General features: G+C 38.8%; 6 protein-coding genes and 1 long non-coding RNA gene across 8 annotated transcripts; 1 reads left to right on the plus strand and 6 right to left on the minus strand.

The window, feature by feature from the left end:
* Positions 1–1,337: 1,337 nt before the first annotated feature.
* Positions 1,338–4,061, minus strand: LOC130512348 (extensin-2-like). The gene has a single exon (XM_057010229.1). The coding sequence runs from the start codon at positions 4,014–4,016 to the stop codon at positions 1,626–1,628; it is 2,391 nt and encodes a 796-aa protein (XP_056866209.1). The 5' UTR covers positions 4,017–4,061; the 3' UTR covers positions 1,338–1,625.
* Positions 4,062–6,092: 2,031 nt separating this feature from the next.
* LOC130495179 (uncharacterized) lies at positions 6,093–9,202 on the plus strand. The gene is made up of 3 exons (XR_008934454.1): positions 6,093–6,669; positions 8,458–8,551; positions 8,670–9,202. It is a non-coding gene; the product is annotated as an uncharacterized LOC130495179 (long non-coding RNA).
* Positions 9,203–9,342: 140 nt separating this feature from the next.
* On the minus strand, positions 9,343–11,623 carry LOC108805210 (basic leucine zipper 25). Of its 2 annotated transcripts, none has more exons than XM_018577191.2 (6): positions 11,102–11,621; positions 10,918–11,002; positions 10,367–10,574; positions 10,053–10,128; positions 9,840–9,965; positions 9,343–9,727 (listed from the first exon to the last, which is right to left on the minus strand). In XM_018577191.2, the coding sequence occupies exons 1-6, from the start codon at positions 11,519–11,521 to the stop codon at positions 9,518–9,520; spliced, it is 1,125 nt and encodes a 374-aa protein (XP_018432693.1). In that variant the 5' UTR covers positions 11,522–11,621; the 3' UTR covers positions 9,343–9,517. The 2 variants fall into 2 exon arrangements, 1 of the variants encoding a protein (XP_018432693.1); XR_008934453.1 differs by having other exon boundaries at positions 9,588–9,727; positions 9,840–9,981; positions 11,102–11,623.
* An 892-nt stretch (positions 11,624–12,515) lies between these two features.
* On the minus strand, positions 12,516–14,488 carry LOC108862361 (kinetochore protein NDC80 homolog). The gene has a single exon (XM_057010602.1). The coding sequence runs from the start codon at positions 14,486–14,488 to the stop codon at positions 12,653–12,655; it is 1,836 nt and encodes a 611-aa protein (XP_056866582.1). The 3' UTR covers positions 12,516–12,652.
* Positions 14,489–14,526: 38 nt separating this feature from the next.
* On the minus strand, positions 14,527–16,449 carry LOC108862362 (tryptophan synthase alpha chain, chloroplastic). The gene is made up of 8 exons (XM_018636464.2): positions 16,181–16,449; positions 15,957–16,103; positions 15,807–15,872; positions 15,519–15,704; positions 15,197–15,274; positions 15,034–15,111; positions 14,893–14,952; positions 14,527–14,797 (listed from the first exon to the last, which is right to left on the minus strand). Exons 1-8 carry the CDS (start codon positions 16,364–16,366, stop codon positions 14,663–14,665), a joined length of 936 nt encoding a protein of 311 aa, XP_018491966.1. The 5' UTR covers positions 16,367–16,449; the 3' UTR covers positions 14,527–14,662.
* A 336-nt stretch (positions 16,450–16,785) lies between these two features.
* On the minus strand, positions 16,786–20,530 carry LOC108862360 (F-box/LRR-repeat protein 17). Its single transcript, XM_018636461.2, has 10 exons — positions 19,774–20,530; positions 19,509–19,610; positions 18,912–19,056; positions 18,627–18,811; positions 18,384–18,488; positions 18,170–18,267; positions 17,895–18,079; positions 17,664–17,816; positions 17,181–17,279; positions 16,786–17,095 (listed from the first exon to the last, which is right to left on the minus strand). The coding sequence occupies exons 1-10, from the start codon at positions 20,361–20,363 to the stop codon at positions 17,018–17,020; spliced, it is 1,740 nt and encodes a 579-aa protein (XP_018491963.1). The 5' UTR covers positions 20,364–20,530; the 3' UTR covers positions 16,786–17,017.
* Positions 20,531–21,361: 831 nt separating this feature from the next.
* On the minus strand, positions 21,362–24,782 carry LOC108863218 (glutathione reductase, chloroplastic). The gene is made up of 11 exons (XM_018637569.2): positions 24,318–24,782; positions 23,791–24,016; positions 23,422–23,700; positions 23,169–23,345; positions 22,938–22,991; positions 22,686–22,834; positions 22,473–22,536; positions 22,205–22,375; positions 21,973–22,107; positions 21,787–21,873; positions 21,362–21,658 (listed from the first exon to the last, which is right to left on the minus strand). Exons 1-10 carry the CDS (start codon positions 24,710–24,712, stop codon positions 21,838–21,840), a joined length of 1,686 nt encoding a protein of 561 aa, XP_018493071.2. The 5' UTR covers positions 24,713–24,782; the 3' UTR covers positions 21,362–21,658; positions 21,787–21,837.
* Positions 24,783–25,032: the final 250 nt, after the last annotated feature.

A 25,032-nucleotide genomic window follows, 5' to 3' on the forward strand; every position in this document is an offset into this window, starting at 1 on the left:
TTCTAACATTATCTAAATAAAAATAACTCTAGAACCACTGAACTAAATTCAAAACAATAAAAATTAGATAAACATCATCGTTCTTCGATAAAAAATCGGTAAGAGAAATCTGTTAACTTACTAAACGAAAAATTATACATAAAAAAGAATTTAACATAGACAGTAAAATAAAATAAAACACTTAGCAAATAATTGGAATTTGGTTAAAGTAAAACAAATAAAAAGTCCAACAAAAATTTATAAATAATTTTGGTCTGAATACAAAAATTTACATAAAAAACAAAATTTGTTGGATATATAGTAGTCCCCACCTTGTGCAGACTCTTACCTAGTTAACCCTTTAATATCCACATATTGAATAGAATCAATAAAACGTGAATTAACTTTATAGAGTGTATATTCAATCCAGAATTTAAAAGTTTAAATTGATTTATTTTCAGTGACTTTTTAAATGATTTTAGTTGAATTTGAAAATTTTCTGTGATTTTAGTTAATTATACAATTTCAAAATCTTGTAAGACACCACAATTATCACTTTTTAACTGAAAACTACATTAAAACACTGTAATATCAAATAGACACTAATTCACAATTTAAAATATTTCACTAACATTAGATTTACATAATTTATCAAATAAAAACTTATAATAATTGTTTTTTTTTTGAAAATATGTGAATAACAACATAATGTCATTTTAATAATAATAACTTGAAAGTGCTGATTGATTTGAAACAATTAATTAAGTACATCTCCTACATATAGTCTGAAACAAATAGGTCTCATCAGCCTTTTGATAATTATGAAGTGGAACTCAAGGTACCTGTTTGGTTTTGCACATTATACCATGTTTCTTTCCAAAGCTCTGAAAAGTTCACTATGTAGATAAAGAACACTCACAGCTTGTCAGCATCCTTAGCACAAAAGGGACCTTGATGGTTCTTCTTTCCTTCCCATTTATCTGCTTCTTAATAATGTAGTGTATATAAATACATCCGTCATTGTCTAATTACTGTATATATGGAGTCAACAACCTCTTACCACAAGCTTACGTTTCCCATTTACATTTGTCATTATTGTATCTCAAAACATAATGGTGGATCATTTAAAGATCCACCGTATCTCTGCATTCACAACTTCGGGAGCTTGAAGCCAAGAAGCAATGTATTGTTAGTTTTCTGGCGCTAGGCTTTGTCGCATAATCATAATCATGTTTCCGAACAAGACTACAATAGATTTTAAACAATCTTTGCAATTTAGGTATGCAATTGCAAATTTTCAATTTAGGTATGTAGACTACAACAAATTTCAAACAATTTTTTCAATTTAGGTATGTAGATAAAAAAAATCATGTTACGAAAATTACATAGTTGTTTAAAAATACCATGTCAAGAATAAGCAATACATAACCGCAGTTTGCAAAGGACTGCAAATAGACCACACACAATCTTTGCAGAAATTTAATATGAGAAAACACACAAAACCATATGAAGGACTTGTATCCAAATTATTAAGACATTCCCAAGAAAATCGAAATTGATTGCATACATGTTATAACAAGAAAGGAAATGAAATATAAAATCAAATAACATTCAGTTGCTCATTTAAAGGTCACATTTACTGGTTTTCAGTAATATGTAGCCGGTGGTGGTGGAGATTTGTATTCAACTTTTGGAGAAGGAGAATAATAAGGTGGTGGTGGAGAATTGTAAACATATGGAGGTGGAGGAGACTTGTAGTCTACTTTAGGGGATGGAGAATAGTAAGGTGGTGGGGGTGGAGAGTTGTAGACATATGGTGGTGGAGGAGATTTGTAGTAAACCTTAGGGGAAGGTGAGTAGTATGGTGGTGGTGGAGAGTTGTAGACATATGGTGGTGGAGGAGACTTGTAATACACTTCAGGGGAAGGTGAGTAGTATGGTGGTGGTGGAGAGCTGTAAACATATGGAGGTGGAGGAGATTTGTAGTCTACTTTAGGGGATGGAGAGTAGTATGGTGGTGGAGGTGGAGAGTTGTAGACATATGGTGGTGGAGGAGACTTGTAATACACCTTAGGGGAAGGTGAGTAGTATGGTGGTGGTGGAGAGTTGTAGACATATGGTGGTGGAGGAGACTTGTAGTACACCTTAGGGGAAGGTGAGTAGTATGGTGGTGGTGGAGAGCTGTAAACATATGGAGGTGGAGGAGACTTGTAGTCTACTTTAGAGGATGGAGAGTAGTATGGTGGTGGAGGTGGAGAGTTGTAAACATATGGTGGTGGAGGAGACTTGTAGTACACTTTAGGGGAAGGTGAGTAATATGGTGGTGGTGGAGAGTTGTAGACATATGGTGGTGGAGGAGACTTGTATATTACTTTTGGTGAAGGAGCATAACATGGAGGAGGTGGTGGGCAGACACATACATGCGGGTGTGGTGGAGATTTGTAAAGAACTTTAGGGGATGGTGAATAGTATGGTGGCGGTGGAGAACTGTAAACATACGGTGGGGGAGGATACTTGTAGTGTACCTTAGGTGAAGGTGAATAATATGGTGGTGGTGGTGAGCTGTAAACATATGGTGGAGGGGGAGACTTGTATACAACCTTAGGAGATGGGGAATAGTATGGTGGTGGTGGCGAGCTGTAGACATATGGTGGAGGAGGAGACTTGTAGTAAACTTTAGGGGAAGGTGAGTAGTATGGTGGGGGTGGAGAGTTGTACACATATGGTGGTGGAGGAGACTTGTAGTACACCTTAGGGGAAGGTGAGTAGTATGGTGGTGGTGGAGAGCTGTAAACATATGGAGGTGGAGGAGACTTGTAGTCTACTTTAGGGGATGGAGAGTAGTATGGTGGTGGAGGTGGAGAGTTGTAAACATATGGTGGTGGAGGAGACTTGTAGTACACTTTAGGGGAAGGTGAGTAGTATGGTGGTGGTGGAGAGTTGTAGACATATGGTGGTGGAGGAGACTTGTAATACACCTTAGGAGAAGGTGAGTAGTATGGTGGTGGTGGAGAGTTGTAGACATATGGTGGTGGAGGAGACTTGTAGTACACCTTAGGGGAAGGTGAGTAGTATGGTGGTGGTGGAGAGCTGTAAACATATGGTGGTGGAGGAGACTTGTACTCAACTTTAGGAGATGGTGAGTAGTATGGTGGTGGTGGTGGGGAGCTGTAAACATATGGTGATGGAGGAGACTTGTATTCAACCTTAGGAGATGGTGAGTAGTATGGTGGTGGTGGAGAGCTGTAAACATATGGTGGTGGAGGAGACTTGTACTCGACTTTAGGAGATGGTGAGTAGTATGGTGGTGGTGGTGGGGAGCTGTAAACATATGGTGGTGGAGGAGACTTGTATTCAACCTTAGGAGATGGTGAGTAGTATGGTGGTGGTGGGGAACTGTATACATATGGTGGTGGTGGAGACTTGTACTCTACCTTTGGCGATGGAGAGTAGTATGGAGGTGGTGGTGGAGAACTGTATACATATGGTGGTGGGGGAGACTTGTATTCGACTTTAGGAGATGGTGAATAATATGGAGGTGGTGGTGGAGAACTGTAGACATATGGTGGTGGTGGAGAACTGTACTCTACCTTTGGCGATGGAGAGTAGTATGGAGGTGGTGGTGGAGAACTGTATACATATGGTGGTGGGGGAGACTTGTACTCGACTTTGGGAGATGGTGAGTAATATGGTGGTGGTGGTGGAGAACTGTAAACATATGGTGGTGGGGAAGATTTGTAGTCAATTTTAGGTGATGGGGAATAGTATGGCGGTGGTGGGGAACTGTATACATACGGTGGAGGAGGTGATTTGTAATCGACCTTTGGTGATGGAGAATAGTATACTGATGGAGGTGGTGAAGAACTGTGGATATATGGTAGCGGAGGAGTGTTGTATTCTACTTTCGGAGATGGCGAATATGAAGGGAGTGGTGGCAAGCTGTATGGTTCATATGCAGCAACCATTGTTGCCATGATGATAACGCCTAGAGCGAAAGTGAGATGGGCTGAAGGCCCCATCCTGGAGGAAGATCTCATTGCGATTTTCTTTTTTCTCTACCAACGCTTAGGTTGGTAATTGTTTTTCTTGTTTTGGTTTGTGTTGCAAGGATGGGCTAATGAGTTTATATAGCAAAGTGTTTGTCTAAATCCAGCTCTGAAATTTGTTTAATTTGGACTCCATCCAACTAAATCGTGGAGGCATGTCTACACGTTGCTAGTATGAGACGTGCAAGAACGTTTGGAGAATGTCAACTAGCCGCTTTCCATATTTTTAATGACAAGTCCACGAAGAGCTTTGTACAGCAACATGGATGCATGATTTAATTAGTTCATTGTTTTAGGTCCATCGTATGAACTCCCTCGTACCTTTTGGATATCAACCAAGATGTTTATGCTCAGCATTTTATCCACTAACATTATTTTACGTAACTCGAAGTCTTCTTTTTTTTTTTTTTGAAAAAAACTCGAAGTCTTCTTAATCCGAAATTAAAACTGATCGGCTTCATAGAACTTCGAGTTTTCATACGACGCAAGCTATTTAAAGATGATCAAACACATTCATGTGCATATCGAATGAGATACGAACCTGGGATGCAAGCGGGTACTTATCATCAATCACACAAAACCAATGATAAATTGATAATTCTTAATAAAGTGCGCTGAATCTCTCAAAAGTAAGCTAAAGTATAGAATAAATGAGTTGTAAAAAGCATAAAATAAACATACTGGCTCAATAAACAAAATGATGCATCCATATGATATACAAAATTATTTTTGAACTTATGATTTATGAATGGAAAGTGGATCGTTGACGTTCTCTTAACGTTCATGCACGTCTCATAGTAGCATCATTTAGACATGCATACACGATTTTGTTGGATGTAGAACAAAATAAACAGGAAAAAAAAAGTGTAAAGCTGGATCTAGAGGAAAGGTTTTCTATTTAAACCCATAACCCCATTTCTTACAACACACACGAAAACAAGAAAAACAAACTAACGTAATTAAAGATTGGGAGAGAGAAGGAAAATCACAATGAGAGATTTTATCTAGGATGGGGCCTTCGGCCCATTTCATTTACGGTCTGGGCACTTATGGCAACATGATTTGCTGCTGCGTATGAACCATACACGCATGGCGTACCACTAGGAATACATTCTTTGGAAAATAACACTCCCATTGCCAAAAATTGAGTTCTAAATTTGGAGGTAGCAGTTTTTGAAAAAAAAATATTGGAAAAAAATGCATACATCAGAAAACAGCTAACATGTTGATCAAATCTGCTACAACTAAAAAATTAAAGCATTGTTTGGATTGACTCCATGACGTTGCCCTTGCCCAATTCTATAAAGCAAAGGATGTTCCTCAGAAAAATAGATGAGATGAAGAATTTTCAAGAGATTTTTTGTTAAAGTAGCATTTGTTGATACTGGAAATGAATTAAATTTTAGTGTGTAAAGAATACATTAGTTGGACCTAACAGAAAAATATATAAGAAAGTTTTCGTAAATGGAAAACATTTTCAGTATATAATTTTTTCTATAAATCAAATTTTATTGCTTTTGTACTAATACGGATAAATTTTATGTATTATAAATTATGTATTCACACAATCAATATAAAAAAATTTAAACATTATTTACCTTAACCGAGTTTTGCTCTCAATTTTTTTTTGTTGGAATGTTTATTCACTTCTGTTCTAAATAAAGTCTCTAGAGCATTCTTAACGGTGTGTATACCACCGGTACTATAATTTTATTACAACTTAATTAATAAATAAAATTTAAAGCACCAGAAAATCTAAGTCAATTATAGAACAACAGCCATGCAGAGAGTATGTATGTCTTTTTTGTGGTTGAGGTCCTAGGCAGAGGACCATTCCTTTCCTTCTCTCCACCTTTTTCTGACACATTCATTTTTTACTGTTTAGAAAGTCTAGATATTCATCTAAGAAACTGATACGTTGTGCATACCATGATGATGAGCTGGTAAGTGAAGACGTTGTTAGTGCTGAGCTGGCAAACTGAACAGAGAGAAAGGAAGTGAGATGGCAGTTAGAGAGCAAAAGATCGATTGGAAGTATAAATAGGAGGCTTTACCTTTCTTGTTGCTTATCGATTGTTTAGAATCTGATCAATAGGCTTGTTGAGTTCATCTCTTCAAGAGGCAGTTTCAAGAGCTTGTTCTTGATTCTGAAGGATCGTTTTCACCAGTTTGGTGGATTCAATATTGTTCTTCCTTGTTAATCAATCATATATAGTTGATTGCTTATCAGAAACCTGCGTTCAGGTTGAGGATGCCGTTACACCACTATATCATGTTTACAATACGATTCACTATATGTAAAAGTTGAGTATAAATCTCTTCCTCCTATATGTTCACATTTCACCACCACCATTCATCATACTACTCAGTATCTCCTACATCATAGTACACATCTCTGCCTATCACCATATCTTTACAATTCTCCACCATTAACCTTTGATATCCGAATATTCGAATTGGATCTCGCTTCAATGGACTCTCACCTCAACGGCGCCAATCGTTCTCGCAGCTCTCGGACTCCCTCTTCGACGGCGGAAATGATGCTAGACCACCTGTAATCACCACCTCCATCTCCAAGGATGAATCTGCTGCTAAGCTAGTAACGACAGACAATTCGCCAGAGTAGCGGGGCCGCGTAGTTTAGGTAATGTTTTCTTGAGCCTTCAAAGTTCTACAGATTATGAAGCTTTTGTTTCACTTTCTATATGCTCGCTATTCAGCTCTGACGTTATTTAGCTCTAACGTTATGGATAATTCTGCTAAGACTAAAGAACAGAAGCAAAACAAACATCAGGGCTCGATTCAGTTTATGCTATCTTTTTTTTTTTTTTGCAACTGATTTTAAGTTATGCTATCTTAGTCAATGGAGATTTCTATACACAGCGTAAAAACACCACTAAAGAGTAAGTAGTTACATTCATCGCTATCTTAAATTGGTGTTGAAATAATTGCAAAGGTTTCAACCTGTAATACTTTTTCTTCACGCTAAGTAATTATAGTTCAACAATTGCTAATACATGAGTTATGTAAAACTATAACAGGGCACGCAGGTGGTAATAGATTCGGGTTTGTTATGGACTTCCAACTTAAAACCAATTGGTGATTAGTGGATTGGTCCTAACCTTTTATATATTAGTTAATGTTCCTTAGAATTCCCGATGTGGAATATAATATCCCTAATACCCTTTCTCGAGATGATGGCTCTTATCGGCCAGAAATCTCGGAACTTTAATATAGTTATACTCGTCGAGCGAGTTAATTACGACCTATAAACCCGATCGGGTAGAGTTAATATTAATTAGGGGTTTAGGGTATTTTAGGATCTGGGCTCTGATACCATGACAGATTCGGGTTTGTTATGGGTTTCCAACTTAAAACCAATTGGTGATTAGTGGATTGGCCCTAACCCTTTATATATTAGTTAATGTCCCTTAGAATTCCCGATGTGAGATATAATATCGCTAATAGGTTGTACCCCGGATCAGTGGGGGCACACTCACTCGTTACAAATTATTCAATGGTTCTATTGATAGTGTGACAGAGCAAAAGCAATTGAACGCACTTATTTGCGTGCTTTTAAAGGTTACTAGGTATTTTCCTGCACCATGTGCAGTAAAAAAAATTTAAAATATTTTTTAACAGATAATGTTTTATTAATATTATAAATTTTTTTTCTTATCAATATTTTAATATAAATTTGATTTAACTGAACATTAAAATTAAGATAAAAATAATTTTTTTTTATTTTGAATTATATTTAAGAATGTGCATGTATATATTTAAAATTATAATCTTAGGTAGATTTTTCTATATGTTTATTTTTAATTAAATATATTAAATAAATATGTAAAATTTCATAATTTTCAAAAAAATAAAATTAAACAATATTTATAAAATATGTAGATATATATAAGAAACTAATGATTTTACGATTTAATTTGATTTTATGATTTAGTTTGATTTTATGATTTAATTTTTATAATTTTCTAAAAATATGTATATATTTTTGAAATATTTTTAATTTAAATGATATTTCGAAATTTGAAATGCCATAATTGAATATATTTATTTTAATGATGATTTATGAGTTATTACCATATTTTAAAAATGTCCAAAAATATAAATCGACAATAAATGTAATATATGAGTTATTACCATATTTTAAAAAGTTTACCAAAAATATAAATCAACATTAAATATTATTTTTCATGTCATATTAATTTATAAGACATGTCATCAATTTTAGTAGCCATGTCATATTATTTTGTGAAAATAATTGTCGAAAAGACATGTGGCAAAATCACTTCTCAAATATAGTGTAGGGGATGATTAAATTTTCTTCGCTTATAATGCTTTCGTCACTGCATCATATTATATGTTATGGCAGTGACTCTGTGACATTTTGTTTGACAAGCTGAAGTAATTGCAACAGACAATGCAAGACCATGCTGATGCTTGGCCTTTCAAAGAGCCAGTTGATGCTATCGATGTCCCTGATTGCTATGACATCATTAAAGATCCCGTTGGTAAAGAGTACACTAAATTATCATGTCACTTCATTCGTTTTGTTTTGTGCTTTTACTATCCCTTGAAGCATTATACTCTGTATTATGTTAACTTGGGTTTAACCAACATGGTGTGAAGACAGATACGAAGACAATTACGAAGAGAGTAGAATCAGAATTCAGAAGAGTACTACGTCACGCTTGATATGTTTGTCGCTGATGCGAGACAGATGTTCAACAACTGTAGAACTTACAACCCTCCGGACACCATTTATTATTACAAATGTGCAACCAGGTAACAAGGCTTCCTTTATTTTCTTACCTTTCTTTTCTGCTCTTACGCGTTTAATTACCAGCAGCTCTCCAGTCTGGTGCTAAATCTCAACAGAAGGATGATAAAAAAGATGTTGATACTCGTTGGAACTGAGATATTTACCCCAAGTACAAAGTATATTCTACCTATTAGCATTGTTTGATCGTTTATGATGTAGACTTTTGCATATGAATATTTTTAGGGGTATATTGATATAATTTAGAAGACCCTTTTGAGTATGGTTGAATAAGTCTTAGATAGACCAACGCCAAGTTTTTTTATATTTTCTCGTTCGGTGCATCCATTCACTTTCTCGCTCTCTCTGTGATGTCACACTTATCCTGGTTAGGTAACCTGTCGCCCTCTGCCACTGCCATTTTTGTTTTGTTTTGGTTTGGTTTACGCTGATGTAAATGTGTACAACTCTGTTTTTGTGTTAAGACATTTTCAACGTCGGTTGCGTTAGAAACTTACAGCTTATTATTACCCAAGCAGGTAGTTAAAGTTAACATTCTTCCAATTATTTCCAAATATATATATAAATGGGTACAGTGTTACCCTTACACTTATACATAGCATAATCGTGGAGTCGCACAGTAAATAACACAGAAACAAAGAAGCAAGATAAAGAGTTACCTCAAAAATCACAAAACCAAATTACTCGAATCTTGTAGTTAATGCTTGTGGTTCCAATGGGGCATGGGTTCATACAGATTCGGCGTGCCTTCACGGTTCACCTCTACTCTCTGGTTTGGTGCTAAACCGGCACCAGTAGTACTTGGGATTCTCGGTGTGTTGTTCACTGGCATGCCCATGTTTGGTCCTGCCCACTGCAGAGGGTTCACTCCTGTCACTCTTTTCACTGTTTCTTCTGCCATCTTAACCTGCACAAGATTGCAACAATGCAATAAACTTAGTTAAAACATTAGAGACAGAATCATATTCTTGGGTGTTGTAAGATTTTTTGAAACACTCATGGCTCGTAACAGTATGTACCTTTGTTCTCAGAGTTTCGATGTCAGCTCTGAGAATTCTGTTGTCGACAGCAGCTGCATCATACTTCTGATTCATGTCAGTAAGACGACCAAGCAAAGTTGAATGCTCAGTCCTTAATTGGTTCACCTACAAAACATGGAAACTTTTTCCTAAAATCAATGGAAGCCTGTTGAATAGGGAATATGAGCAAACAATCACAAGACAAAGAGCAACCTGTGTATCAAATTCATTCATTTGTTCTTGCTTTCTTCTCCTGGAGCGCCTAGCAGATTCTCGGTTTGAGAGCATCCTAACCAGTTACCAAATACCGATTTAGAAAACCCCCCCAACATGAAAGATATAAACAGAGTCGGAATTGGTCTGAGTGACCATTTCTTCACTTTCAGATGTAGAAAAAGATGTTACTAAGAACAAGATAAAACATTCCCCTTCTAAACTCAAACCATTTCCCCATAAGGTTTCCAAGTGTAAAGTATTATCTAAATATATTAACCTCGAAATTCAGAAGGATTCTAGATAGAACTGACCTCCTAGCACGCTTAACGTCAGTAGGATCTCCATTATCAGCAGTTTCTGTGTCTCCATCAAGATCATCGTCATCAGAATCATCTCGTGAAGAAATACTGGTGGTTTGCCTTGCTGGAACAACAACATCAGGTTTCTTTTTAACGCTTGTTGAGGGAACAGATCTAACAGATGAAGCACCAGGTGAGGTTTGTGCCACAACAACAGAACCTAGAATAGTAAAAAAAAAAACCCCATTATCCACACTATCTAATAATTAAAAAACATTTCACCCAGAGAGTATACACCATAAGCAAAGGAACGTAAGTAGATACTGCAAAAAGGATGATTCTCATCTAAACTGCTTAAATTGGAAACTTATAATAGCCAAAACATGCGTATAGTAAATGCTTAGATCATCACATTCTCTCAAAGTATTGAGTTATATACCATGTTCTAACTTCTAAACAAAACTCATGAAATGTTTTTAACTTACTAATTTATCTTAAACATGGGCGTCAAATAAACATATATAGAGAAGGCCAAGCAAGAACCAAAAAACAATAATGATAACCTTGAGCTTGAGATCCCACTGGAGGAGGAGATAGCTTTTGATTCACACCTGAGGCACTCGAATCTTCCGGCTTCACAGCTCCCACCTGCGTTAGATAAAAAAAAAACAAATCTATCAATCAAAATCAAACATCAAATCAATCAATCAAAACAAATCAAAGAGACGGATCTAAAGACAGACGTACACGACGCGCAACAGCAGCGCAGGCGATCTCGAGCTTGCTCTGGAGAATCGCACGGAACTGATTAGGATCAACGCAATCAGAAACCAACGGATCAGAAGAAGATCGCGCACGGTTCCGATCATCAACCGCCGGATTCCGAGGCGGCGGAGGCTTCTGTATTTCGACGACGTCGGCGGTTTCGTCGACGGTGGAAAGAGACTGCTCGGAGTGAACAGGCGGAGGAGGCGACCTGACGCTGATCGTGGTGGGGCTTTCGTCGGAGGCTGACATCTCCCGGAGAAGTCTCTGGAACGCCCACTCCGATTGACTTCGAGTCATCCCGTCGGGCGGCATGTTCTGCTGCTGCGACGGTGAGGGTTCGGGAGGGGGAGGTGGCCAGAAGGAGTCGGTCAAATCATCGACAGAGAAGACGATGTGCATCGCTTACCCAATCGCCTTCTTCAGATTGCTTTCTCTCTCTCTTTTTTTATTTTGTTTTTTTTTTGTCTTTTTCTCTCTCTTTGGTGTGTTGTCTTACGTGGAGACGCCATTTTAGATTAGAGGATGGTTTAACGCGTCACTGCGTCTAATTGGACGCTTTTCAACTTTTTTTTATTCTTCTTTGTAAAATCCTCAAATGGGGATGCTTCATGTGAACAATCATTCCGCTGCTTCCTCCTTTTTATTAAAAACAACAATGATACGGCTGCTTCATCTTTTAGCTTAAAAGTATCCTTTAAACCAACGTTGTTTGCATTTACTAAAATCGAATGGTTCTTGTTTAAGTTTTTGATTTTTGATTTTTTGGTTCCAAAGATACATGAACCATCAGTTATTTATGAAATTTATTTTGGTTTGGTTATTTCAGTTCTCTGTTCAGTTTAGATAATAATATTAAAAAATGGATAACATCTGATAAAATTCATTTTCATTTCTGGTTTTTCAGATAATTTTGGTTAAAAATCACATATTAGTTTTTATATTATATATCATATATATTCGAATAAATTTTAATATTTTGGATTTATATACTTCAATTCTTTTGTTTTTAGGTAGTTTGATTTATAAATATTATTTAGAAAATATTTGATAATCTTAAAACTTAATTATTATTTATAAGTATATAAATTGTATTTTAGATATTTAAATACCTATTCAGTTTTCCATCTGGTTTTGGTTTGTTTTCTAATTCTGAAAAGTGAAAACATAGGAACATGCAGGTTTTGCTGAACATCAGTTTTTTTAAATTTGGTTCGGATCCAGCTTTCGGATTATATGGCCAGGGCCTATCCCACACTGACCAAAAAAGATAAAAGTTTCTTGTAGGGCTGACAAAAATACTTGAATCCGAATACAAATCTGACCAGAAACATGATCTCTATCTGATTCACTTTTACTCAAATAGGATATGAGTTCAGATGTTTCGGGTGTCGGATGATAAATCATAAATTTATAATACATAATCTGAAGATTTCTGAACATCACGAGGATTATAACAAATACATACCATTGTAAACGCTAATACTCAAAGCAACCACGTTTTCCATGTGTCTCATTTAATCTCTAGCTAAGCTACTTAACCACCAAGGTGGTTTTAAGGCTCCCTTTATATATCTCTGAAACAGCACTGGCGGTATCAGCAACACCAGCTTTCACCTCTAAGATCTTCGAATCCATATACTCTTTATGTTTCGATATCGAATCGATAAGCGCAAAGAGTTGACCGGCAACAGCTTGGACCTCCTCTTCACTCTGCTTAACTGCTTCTTCCACTCTAACCTCCGAACCTTTCAACATCTCCGCAGCTTCTTTCTCCACAGCCTCCAGATTCGTCTCCTCCGTTTTCACACTCCCCGCCATTGTTTTCGCCTCCAAGTCGCAGTTTGAAGCCAAGTCCTGAGTTTCCTTCTTCGCTAGCTTCATCTTTTCTTCAGCTTCGTTGATCTGCAACTGATTCGACCTCAAAAGACTCTTTCTTGACTCGATCTTCGACTCCATTTCAGACACCTGTTGCTGTAAGTAAACAAGCTCCTCCGCCTTCTTCGTCGACCCTTCTTTGATACCATCATACAACGAACACAGAGCTGGCTTCACCAGAACTTTATACTCCACACCCATCACCTCTTCAGGTACCTTCCCACTCTCGCTCACAGCGAACTGAACATCAACCTTCAACCTCCTCAGAGCTTGGTTACAATCAACAGCAAGCCTCTGAATCTGATGAAACTGATTCCCAATCCTCGAATTAACCTCCCAAACTCTCTGCTCCCAACCATCTCTCCCAACCTCACCTCCCTCAACATCTCTCTCCACAGCTCGCAACTCTCTCTTCATCCTCTCAACGTCCCTCACATTAAAACACTGAACCTCAACTCTCTTCTTCACCTCCTCATTCTCCTCCAAAATCCTTCCCCTCTCTTCTTCCTTAGCCGCCACCACCTTCTCCTTCTCCTCCACCACCTTCTCCATCCCTCGATTCCTCTCGCCGCGCTCCACAACCATCGTCCGAAACTTGTTCACGTCTTTCTCCAAATCAGCCTTAGCTTTCTCCAACGCCTCTTTCCTCGAGGGACCTCTCCTCATCGCATCGAGCCTCGCCTCCAATTCGCCAGCGATCTTCTCAGAGCCAGAGATCGTCTCGGCGATGCTAGCCTTCTCCGCTTCGAGCTTCCCCAAGAACTCCGAATCGAGATCGTTAACCAGATCGTCTTCCCCGCGGATGAAGTAACAGTAGCTTCTGATCCCGAACGTGGACATGGAGTTAGCATCCAGGTCCGATGTTGGATGATCCGACGACAAGTGGTGACGGAAACGAGCGTACTGAACCAGCCACTCGATCGCGGCGAGGACGTTAGGCCAGTTGTGAGGCGAGTTCGGAGCGCGGAGGGTGGATTTGGTGAGCTTGAAGGGGCAGTTGAGCGATCTGAGGAAGAAGACGAGGTCCTCGTCCCACCTGCGCGCGTCGTCGCAGTGGAAATCGACGGTGGAGAGGGTGAAGACTAGGGTTTCGGAGATGTCTTTGGCGGGAGGGACGGGGTGGGCGCGGAGCGAGATCGGTGAGCCGTGAGATGCGAGGAAGGCGTTGATGGAGCGGATCGTATCGGATTGGTGAGATCTGTTATTGGTGCTTATACCGATGGATGACTGATGGCTGCTGGCGAAACTGGCGTCGGAGTCTCTTGACTTGAAGAGTTGACGCTGGTAATCTAGAGAAGGTGATGGTGCTCCAGCGAAACCTCCTGTCGGTTTTCTCTTCCCGGCGGCTCCTCCTCTCATCTCTCTCTCTCTCTCTCTCTCTCTCTCTCTCTCTCTCTCTCTCTCTCTCTCTCTCTCTGTGTATTTTGAATTTTTGAATTTAGGGAAGTTAAACCTAGGAAACTGTTTTTTATCGTTCACATTCAAAAACATTTGTATGTTGGTCCCTATATTTTGACATTATTTTGAAATCAAACCGAAAGTTTTTAATTATCATTATACTTGAAATGTCTCAACAGTTTGGAACATCATTTTCATACATTACTGAAGTAAAATAAAACACAATCAATGAAGCGGTCTGCAAATGTTATTTTTTTCTTTGTGTTTTCAAAGAAGAGCAGATTTGAGAGACTTTGTGAGACGCTCAAGCTCCTTGAGCCCTTCAGTTGGTGACTTGGCATCTCCCAAAAGCCTCACCATTGCACTTCCTACGATCACTCCATCAGCTCCCCAACCAGCTATCTGTTACACACAATTAAACAAACCAGTTTGTCAAAACAACAAACATGAATGCCAACTTAAGAGACCTTAGGAATCTTTTTTTTAAGGTGTAGGACCTGTTTCACATGCTCAGGCTTTGATATTCCAAAACCAACCGCCACTGGCTTGTCTGTTGCCTGCATTGAATTACAAACGGCCAAACACTTTAACATCATTTCAATATAATGAAGAAACAGTTAACAAATGTGTTATTGTACCTCTTTGATATCCTTCAAGAGCGACTCAACCTTTCCGCTGACAGATGAACGTGCACCGGTCACTCCTATTGAGCTCACCTGTCAAACCCAATACATTTTCAGTTACAAAGAAACACATTTCAATATCCTGGAGAAAGAGAGATACACCTAGAGGGATTCTTACAAGGTAAATAAACCCTTCTGATGCTTCAACAATTCGCTTCATCCTCTCTGTTGGTGTGGTTGGTGTCGTGAGTAGGACCTTGATTACAAAAACATGAATGAACATTACGTTACTAACCAGCCAAAAAAAACATGTACAGTTTCAGTGCCTCTGCTAAGAACAATGCTTCTACTATTTCTATCAGCTTAGCTAAGAAAATAAATTAGATTTATATAGACATAAATCGGAATTTTCACTGATATCTTGTGACATGCTGCTATTGGCAAGACTGACAATCTTGAAATTTCAAAACATGAATAGATCAAAGCATATGATTGATTACCAGTTCAATGCCGTTGCTAAGTGCTCCTTCTCTCAGCAACTCAGTTTCCTCAAGAGGAACATCAGGAACCACAAGCCCCTGTACACCAACATCTCTTATACTGGACATGAACTTCCCCAACCCACGTTTGAGAATCGGGTTGTAATAAGTAAACAGCGAAACTGGACACGATAACTCTGGAAGAACCTGCACAACCAGGTCCAACAAACAAGAACACACACATACACAATCAGAAACACATACAAAGAACTTCGGATGAATCTTTGCTTCAGAAACTAAAAACTTCACCTTATCCAACATGTCAAGTATGTTATCAAGGTTGGTTCCTTTCTCCAAAGACCTTGTCGCCGCAGCCTAAAATTGAATAGAGCCAAACGATCAAATACAGTAACAGCATAAAGGTTGCATTTTTATTTGATGGGTTTTTGTTGTAGTAACCTGAATAACAGGTCCATCGGCTAAAGGGTCGGAGTAAGGAACACCCAGTTCGATAATGTCGGAACCACAAGCGTCAAGAACTTTCAATGCTTCAGCAGTAGTAGCGAGATCTGGGTCACCAGCTGTGATGTACGGTATGAATGCTACCTTCACACACATTTATATATTACAGACGGTTATACAATATGCTAATCAATTTCAGACAGGAAAAAAAAGTGTCTTACTTTGCCCTGTTTTTTGAGCTGGGTGAACGTATCGGCGAGACCGAGGGTGGGAGAAGAGGTGGAGAGGGCGGCGATGGGAGTTAATCTCTTGAAAGAGAGGGAGGAGTCGGGAGAAGAGTGGCGGATTCCGATTTGGGGTTTTGGGGAGTTGAGGAAGCAGACGCCGGATTTGAAAGCAATCGCCATATTGTTTTTTAGAAAAGATAAATGGATACGACTGATTGGGCTTTGAGGAAGGAAGGGAGGAAAGAAGAGAGTGTTGTTATTATATAAAAACGCAGTCGCAGCGATTACACGTTGGGATTTATGGAAAGAGGTTGGTGAAATCTACCTGCCACGAGTTGTTGTTCACTTCCTCACCCGCCGTCACGTTACATTCTGAATTAAGAATACTAAGACTCGTATTAGTCTATTTTAGATCAAGAGAAAAGTATAATTATACTCTAGTTATTGGTAGACGAATTCTAGTCCTAAAGAGTAGACTATAATAGTGCAGAATAGGAATAGACTAGTTTATGCAAATGATTACAATGTAACACAAAATGCAGAATAAAAAACTTGAAAATGAAAGAATTTCTCCGCAGACGAAAGATGCACAAAAACAATAGAACAGAGAAAATTCTCTTTAACATAGTATTAAATAACAAAATCCAATACAAAATGTTACTTGTACAATTTATTCAAAGCTAATTGGAAGACCAAAAATAAAAACATGTAACCTTCATAGGTGAGAAACAACAACAGACGTAATCCAACATAATCACAGTAACATATAGCTGGTAGAAGAAAAAATGCGACGAGTCCAAGAGAGTATTATTAATACATAGTATTATTAATTTAATGTATAATGGCACACACTTCCCTCTCAATCTTCCTTTTCTTCTTCGCTGGATAATACTCATCATCTTCTCTTGTCTGCAAACAACAAACTCTCTCAGCTTACATATGTTATTTCATACTTCCTTTATCAAATTCTTTATAAAAAAAAAAAAATAGTCACCTCTTGATATAACGAAGGTAGAGCCTGAATCCTTTTCGACCCATCAGCCAAGCGTTTCCGAAGCATATGGTTTTCACCAGCTGCGGAGTTCTCAGAAACCTATCCAACAAGTACAAGAAGACGCTTTAATTAAGAGGCCTTAGTTTGAATGTGAAATTCATTCTATGACAACAGAACACATCTAGGTGTGGACATTAAATTAAATCGAACCAAACCAAATATAATCCTAGCCAAAATGTTTTAAACCGAAGTCTGAAACACAATTCTACTACTTTTATGATTCAAAAATCCAAAAATTTGAAACAAAAAAAGGCTAAATTTGATCAAGTGCAGCCAATCAAATAATTATTTATACACATACTGTTTAAATGTTTCTAACCTAAAACTGCATCAGAGTGAACTGCAAATTGTTCTATTCAATTTTAATTTGTCTGAAACCGAGACCAAACCCTATCAAAGTTGTAACTTTGTTCAAGGGATTACCTGTTTTCGGATAGCTACTGTTAATAGGTTTTGACACTCTGATGCATACACAAATTCTAACTTTGGACACTGGATCACCAAACTCTCAGGTTGCAAATTGCTGCATGAGTTCAAATTCAAGTCTTTGAGCTCTGGGCAGTTTAGGAACAAAGCCTGCATCAAAAGATCAAAACCATGAGAAGATGGATTTGACAGAGAACTTTTATCGAGGGCATTAATAAGGAATCTCACATCCAAACTGGAGCATCCCCACAAACTGAGTTTCTTCAACCGTTTATGTTTAATAAACATCTTCTGATTGTAGCCTGATGTCTTTTGTGGAGTCGACGGATTATCTGAATTGGGATCAGATACAGTCATGCCACAGTCCATCAGCTCAAGAAGTGGCAGTTGAGCAGTAGCAAACTGAATGCCACCTGCAAGAATATTCATCGTAGAAGAAATGAGAAACCAAAGAATAAACACACTAATTAAGATATATAGCAAACCAAAGATCAAGAATTTACTTGATGTAATGTTGGGACAAAGAGCAACAAGTAATTTTGAGAGTGTATCAGGTAAAACATCGCAGATCATCCCGAGGCCAGTATCAGTAATGCTGGAACTAAAAACCAACAAACAAAACAAAAACATGCCTTAAACATACACTCTTCCTGTGAGCAAGCACAAAGAAACCACTAGAGATATAGATATGATATATTGAGCAAGAACAAAACATACCCACTCAAATCAAGCAGCTCAAGGTTTGTGTAACTAGAGGAAATGGCATCTACAGACGCATCGGTGATATCTATTCCAAGAACTAGCGACAGCATTCTCAAACACCTGTACGAATACGGAAACTGACATTAATCTTAAGAAACAACTGTTATCTCAATGGAACACTGGACTAAGAGTCCCCGAGAGCGAAAACATGATTTTTACAAACAAAACCAAGACTGGAGACAGAGAAATTAGACAAACCTGAAATTCACAGCAGTAAGAGCAAGTACAACAGTATGTGAAAGCTTCATAGAGGCAATGTGAATGTTCTGCAATCTAGTGCAAGTCCTTCCCAAACCATCAACCATTGTTACGAGATCAGTTGAATCGTCTTCTTGGAGAGAAAACGCAAGTGATATTTCTATCAGATTTGGACAGTTGAAGATCTGACAAAACATAGAACAGAGAATTTTTGCGGTTTAGAGATATACGAATCATCTTCCCAATACTTTGGACGAGTGGTAAAAAAAAGGAAATTCAAATTACCATCTTCGAGAGAGAATGAAGATCTGCAAGCCAGAGAGTAGAGAGGCTTGTTGAAGTAAGGGAAAATCCTCCCAAGTTGGAACACCCTTCCATCTTAAGGCTTGTAAGTCCACGTTTATTAGAAACAAAGCGACCCAGCTCATCCCTATAAACACAACAACAACAACAAAAAAAGAACAATTAAAAACATATCCAGAGAAGAGCAAACAACTACTATAAATAAATCAAAACAATAAATTTTCTAAGAAGCAAGTCTATGATGCATCACATGCGAAATGACTGCTTAATACAAATGAAATTATATCAAACACCACCAAAATCTCATGAATACGGTTTCCATTTTCTGAACGCAGCATAAAGATTAAGTAGCCCAGTCCTAGTGTAGCATAACAAATAAGAAATAAGACAACTAAAGACAGATTCATAGAAGAGCAAACAACTGTCTTTATCGATTAAAACATGTGAATATCAAATGGCCTAAACAGTTTCACATAGCGAAAAAAAAAACATTTAAAGACTCGATTGTCATTGTTTTCTTATTGAAATTACTCAGATTTGTCACTTTCATGTCGTCACTACTTAGTGTGAAGATCTTACCCAGAAATCCTATTGACAGCTGCACCACAAGTTAAAATCTCCAAAACCTCCAGATTGGGACAAGAGAAAGCAATGCATGCCAGAGTTGTCGCGTCAAAATCACTGCAGACAACAATAAGAAACTCATGTCTTAAAAACTTTTTTGTGTCTCGATCATTAATGATTTTATCAAGAGCTTCTTAACTATTCATTATATTAACAAATTAATAATCAAATTATCAAATTAGCAAAACCATATGTCAGATCTAAAGTTAGATCCAATCACCTCTCGAGTCTAAGAGTCAGCGTAACAAGTCCAGGACACTTCTGCAGCAACGATCCAACGTAACCAATCTGAGCCCTCTTCGGAACCCTAATCCTCAGCTCCTCCGCCGCTCTCCACATCTTCCTCGCGGTCTCTCTCCACCCTCTACAAACCCTAGCCGCCATCATCAGCCCAGACGGAGGCAGCCTCTTGAGCACCTCCCACAGCCCCGCCGCGTGAAACCTCCCCGGCTGGACGATCTCCGCGTCCAGATCGTCCAGATCCGTCGGATCGGGCGCGTCCGCAGCGTCATCGTCGAAAGACAGCGCGCGGCGGAGGTTGGGGAAGGACTGGCGCAGCGGCGCGGAGGACAGGGAGACGACGGTGGATCGGGTGGAGGAAGCCGCGGCGGCGACGGAGGTCACCGGCTCTGGAGCCGCCGGGGTGCTGGGGACGTCGAGAGGGGGGAGATTGCAGACGTGGCCTTTCTTCGGTTGGCCGCATCGCCCGCAGCTGTAACTCCCGCGGTTTTTTCTCGCTCGTTGGGATTTGAGCGCGGCTGAGATCGCTGCGTTGGCGGTTGCGGGAGGGATGTGCGGCTGAGGCTGCATCTTTGTGTGTGTGAGAGAGAGGAAGAGAGATTGAGATCTTGGAGTGTGATTTAGATGAGTGAGATAAAATAAGGAGGGAAGGGTGCGGCGGGAGATGAAATGGTGTTTTCGCGCGAGTACACAGTAGCAAAAGAAAATGCTAAAACTTATAAAAAACTTTTTAACTTAGCCGCTCAGCTAGAGAGGGAAGGGAGCGTGAAGGCTATGGTTGTTAAGTGACGGATTTGCCCCCTTCGGGTTAAGGCACGTGACGCGATGTCCTTTTGTAGACGTTGGGTTGGATCCACTGTGTACAAATAGTTGACTATTTATTTGTTTTTGTTATAAGGAGAAGATTCTGTCTGTAAAAACGAATTAATTACTAGTTCTAGTGAAAGTAAAGACAAGATTTGTTGTATCAGTCGTGTCGTGATATGCTAATAAATATGTTTAGATTGCATTAGTTCAATGTTATTTGGACAATTTTCTATTACGGTAAGAAATCGGATTCCTAGTTGATTTTTGACTATTTTTAATTGTGATTTTTAACTATTTTTAGTTACGAATACATATAGCAACATGTTAATCTTATAAGGTTTGTATTTTGTCTAGATATTTAACTTCAAATTTGTAAACAAGATATTTATCTGTAGATAACTGTAATTGTTTATTTGTATTACAATTAATTAAAAAGAAAAGGTTTTATACATTTTTTATTAAAAATATGATGAAACGAGACCCCACAAGTTTAGAGACGGCTTGAAATCGTATATTTTATTCAGATAGGATTAGTTAGCTGTTAGGAGGAATCCCTCATTACAATGCACAAGAACTCCAAGTCATCGGTTTTAGAGCTTACCAAAATCACCTTTCAAAATAGTTATAAACTACTCTCCTAGGGGCACTGATCGTGTGAGCTAAACGATGAAACAGTGTTGCATGACGCGATTAAAAGATCTCCAATATTTGTAAGAAAAAAACGTTGGCTAAGAACTCAAATTTTTAATCATCACTCGACATACGAAACTGTTTCACTTATTCAAGCACGAACATGCGATACTGGAAGCGTATACAGCAAACACTACAACGAAAAAAAAAGGGAAGAAGAATTGAAAACCTTCAGTTTTGGAACTCTCGTAAAATTCACTGCCCAAATATAGTTAAAAACCTTTCATCAGAATTTGGTCATGTGGGTTAAAAGATTAAACAGTATGAACGATGGTTATGACATCTCCACGCGACATAAATAATTAAAAGCGTTGGCTAGAGAACTCGATGACCAAAAAAGCTTCTTCTTCTTCACGAATAATGTTCTCCTGCAGACATGGAAGGGTATTAGCTGGACAAGCACTGCTCAACCAAGTTGGTCTAAATACGGTATGAGCTAATGCACTGCATGTCTTTACTAGGTTCAGAAAGAATACAGAGAGGAAACTGTGTATACCTTGACAAGGAGCTCCAATGTCGTAAAATCCAAATTACTTTGCAACCTTCTCTAGACAGCTGTTTTAGCTTCAAGACTTGCCTTTCCCTGAAATGAAATTGGGAATATGCATCTTTCATCCATGTTGCAAAACAGTGAAACTAGATGGAAAAGATTTTTTTTTTATTTTTTAGTTCAAAAACAAACCTCAGAGGAGTCTCTGCGGATTTTCCTGGTTGGAGTCCTCATAGTAACAAACTCCTCAGCTGCTGTGGGGTGAACACCCACTGTAGCGTCAAAATCAGCCTTAGTTAACCCAGCCTTTACTGCAACTCCAAATCCCTGCCAAATTGAAATAAAAAAGAAAATCATCTTAAATCATATATATGTTTCCGTGTTTATTTATCGGAAAATGATGAACAATGTTTGATAGTGAAACCTGGATGATTTCGGGTGAATCATCTCCACACATGTGAACGCCTACAACTTTATTGGTATTTGCACAGACGATGAGCTTCATAAACACACGGTCTGGAAGTCCTGAAAGCGTCGCCTTTAACGGCTTAAAGTTTGATGTGAAAACATCGATGTCTCCATACTGTTCTATGGCCTGGCAATGCAAACACGTCTCTTTAACATTTTATGAGCAGTGACGTATATATAATACCACCATAGACCATGTTTTACACAAAAGTATTCTGCTTTACCTGCTCTTCGGTTAGACCAACTGTTCCAATAGGTGGCTGGGAGAAAACGGCGCAGGGGACAGCTCTAGTTGAAATAGAGAGAACACATAAAAGATTAAAAAGCCATCAGAGACCACAACAGACTACAGAAGAGAACAGTTGTTTAGTGTTCTCACTGATCACCAGAAACTAAAAAAGTTTTTAACACTGGTCAAGATTGTAATATGTTGTTACCTATAATCAGGCTTTGTTGGATCATTTTGGAACAAGGTTTTCGCCAATGCCATTCCCTCCATCAAGGCGACTGGAGTCAGATTGATACGGTCAGTGACGTCCCCAACAGCATAGATGGAAGGAACAGATGTCCTTGAATATTCATCAACCTTACCAAAACAAAGTTGGCAAACAAGGAGCACAAAATACACATTAATATAACCAGACATAAAATTGAGAACTTTGCACAATATGTAACCATTAGAGCTATACCTCTATTGCTCCATTTTTCGCCAGTTTTACGCCAACATTCTCCAAACCTAAGTTCTGTTGTAGCAACCAACATTATACTCTATGATCAATGTAGTAGCTTACAATTTAAATCATAAAGAACGGGCTGAAGTATTTAGTTTTGTCTTTAAAGTTTATAAAAAGTAATGAACTTTTGCTAACAGTTTTTCATTTTATAAACATCCATCAAATTAAAAAAAAATCATGTTATACCTTTGTATTAGGCTTGCGACCAGTTGCAAACATAACATGCGAAAACCCATCGACAGTTCCCTTGGTGGTCTTCAGAGAAAACGAGCCATCACCAGCTTTGATGATGGCTTCAGGGGATTCCTCTGTGTGGAACTCAATGCCTCTTAAAGACATCTGCTCTCCAACAAAATCCCTAACCTATGAAAAAACAAAAAAACAAATATAATTAGAAGATAAACGAACAAGCAGACAGAGTTATTCTGAAGCTACTCACGTCTTCATCAAACCCCCTCAGAACCTTCTTTTGCCTTATAAACACATGAACTTCACTGTTCAGCCCATTAAAGATGCCTGCAAACTCCAGGGCAATGTAGCCACCACCAACGATTGCAATCTTCTCGGGCTTGGAAGGCAGATCAAGAGCTGCATCCGAATCAATAGCAAACTCTCTTCCCGGAATGTCGGGAATGAAGGGACGCCCACCAACTGCAATCAGAATATTCCTCGAAGTGTAGATTTTCCCATCTACATCAACAGTGTGTGGGTCTATAACCTACACACACAACAAAAAGACACAAAATCAAAGCTCAGAAGTATGCTGACGTTTTGATTCGCTTTGAGTTGAGCCTCTCTCTCTCTCTACCTTTCCACGACCTTCGATCAACTTGACATTAGCATTGTTGAGTATATTCTGGTAAATACCAGTCAGACGCTGCAGCTCGGCGTTCTTGTTGGCAATCAATGTGCTCCAATCATGAGAAGGCTCGGTGTCGTACTTCCAACCAAAGCCGTGACTGTCTTCGAACTCGTGAGTGTATTTGGATGCGTACACTAGTAACTTCTTTGGTACACATCCTCTAAGCACACATCTGTAGAATATAAACCAAACAGATAAAAAAAGGAGATGACTTTATGATCTAACAGCTTAGAATGAGATCTCTCCACAAAGCCACTGCCTAAAGCTTGAGCTTTGAAGGTTTAATAAGGCTTGTAAGTAAGTAGCTCTGCCGAGACAAGATGATAGTGCTGTGTCTCAGAAACATTATTAAGTTACTATTTAAAAAAAAAACAATTTTTTAATAGAGTTCCGACACATCTATCACACTGGTGCGTTTCGCACTGAAGTTGTGTTATTAAAACAATCCAAGGGGGGAGAGACAGTAGACTTACGTTCCTCCGACGCCTCCGGCAGTATCGGAAGAGATGGTGGAGAAAGGAAGCTCGCAGACGGCGGCGGAAGCTCCGTAGCTCGTGGCGAAGCGGGAGGCGCGGACGCCGCCGCTTCCGGCGCCGATAGTGAAGAGATCGAAGTCGTAGTGGCGGTCCGAGTCTGCTCCGTTGTCGTTCTGGGAACGGACGGAGAACCGGCGGGAAGGTGAATACCGGTGGTTTGAGACTAAGGCGAGACGGGGACGGAGAGAGGAGAGATAGGATAAGGTTTTAGGGAGGGAACGAGAGGTTGAAGATGGTGGTAGGTTGCTGATTGAGATCGGGAGTTTTCTGCAGAGAATTTGAAGGGATGGGGAAGATGAGATTGTAGTAGTCAGCTTCGGAGTCGAAGCCATCTTCGCGGCGTCTCTGCCTCTCTTTGTTTTTTTTTTCTTTCTTTTTGAGTTTTTGTGCGTATGATTTTTTCGACAAGTCTACTTTGTGGTCTAATTGATTATAGAACATGTGTTTTTTTTTTTTTTTTTGTCAACTATAGAACATGTGTTTTGTGGTCGTAAGTGTCTACCAAACTGCGAATCAATTTTCCGGTATTTTATTCTCTGGTTACTAGTCACATACCCACCACCAGGCTTTTAATTCGATTTCATTTTTTTTTTCGGAATTTTAATTCGATTTCATGATAGACCACTAAAACTTGTAGGCTATTTTAGAGTTC

This window comes from Raphanus sativus, chromosome 5 (genome assembly GCF_000801105.2).
Source record: "Raphanus sativus cultivar WK10039 chromosome 5, ASM80110v3, whole genome shotgun sequence".
Classification (NCBI taxonomy): Eukaryota; Viridiplantae; Streptophyta; class Magnoliopsida; order Brassicales; family Brassicaceae; genus Raphanus; species Raphanus sativus.

Coding starts and splice junctions, on each gene's coding strand:
- LOC108805210 (XM_018577191.2), bottom strand. CDS start 11,521: ATGCACATCGTCTTCTCTGTCGATGATTTGACCGACTCCTTCTGGCCA. Junction 10,575..10,917: donor AGTGGGATCTCAAGCTCAAG/GTTATCATTATT, acceptor TTACTATTCTAG/GTTCTGTTGTTGTGGCACAA. Junction 9,728..9,839: donor TCGAAACTCTGAGAACAAAG/GTACATACTGTT, acceptor AATCTTGTGCAG/GTTAAGATGGCAGAAGAAAC.
- LOC108862360 (XM_018636461.2), bottom strand. CDS start 20,363: ATGCAGCCTCAGCCGCACATCCCTCCCGCAACCGCCAACGCAGCGATC. Junction 18,812..18,911: donor TTCATTCTCTCTCGAAGATG/GTAATTTGAATT, acceptor ATGTTTTGTCAG/ATCTTCAACTGTCCAAATCT. Junction 18,080..18,169: donor TTGTCCCAACATTACATCAA/GTAAATTCTTGA, acceptor ATATTCTTGCAG/GTGGCATTCAGTTTGCTACT.
- LOC130512348 (XM_057010229.1), bottom strand. CDS start 4,016: ATGAGATCTTCCTCCAGGATGGGGCCTTCAGCCCATCTCACTTTCGCT.
- LOC108862362 (XM_018636464.2), bottom strand. CDS start 16,366: ATGGCGATTGCTTTCAAATCCGGCGTCTGCTTCCTCAACTCCCCAAAA. Junction 15,873..15,956: donor CCGATGGACCTGTTATTCAG/GTTACTACAACA, acceptor ATTCAATTTTAG/GCTGCGGCGACAAGGTCTTT. Junction 15,275..15,518: donor TTAGCAACGGCATTGAACTG/GTAATCAATCAT, acceptor TTTGTAATCAAG/GTCCTACTCACGACACCAAC.
- LOC108863218 (XM_018637569.2), bottom strand. CDS start 24,712: ATGGCTTCGACTCCGAAGCTGACTACTACAATCTCATCTTCCCCATCC. Junction 23,346..23,421: donor TGAGGGGGTTTGATGAAGAC/GTGAGTAGCTTC, acceptor GTTTTTTCATAG/GTTAGGGATTTTGTTGGAGA. Junction 21,874..21,972: donor TCCGCAGAGACTCCTCTGAG/GTTTGTTTTTGA, acceptor ATTTCATTTCAG/GGAAAGGCAAGTCTTGAAGC.
- LOC108862361 (XM_057010602.1), bottom strand. CDS start 14,488: ATGTTTTTGAATGTGAACGATAAAAAACAGTTTCCTAGGTTTAACTTC.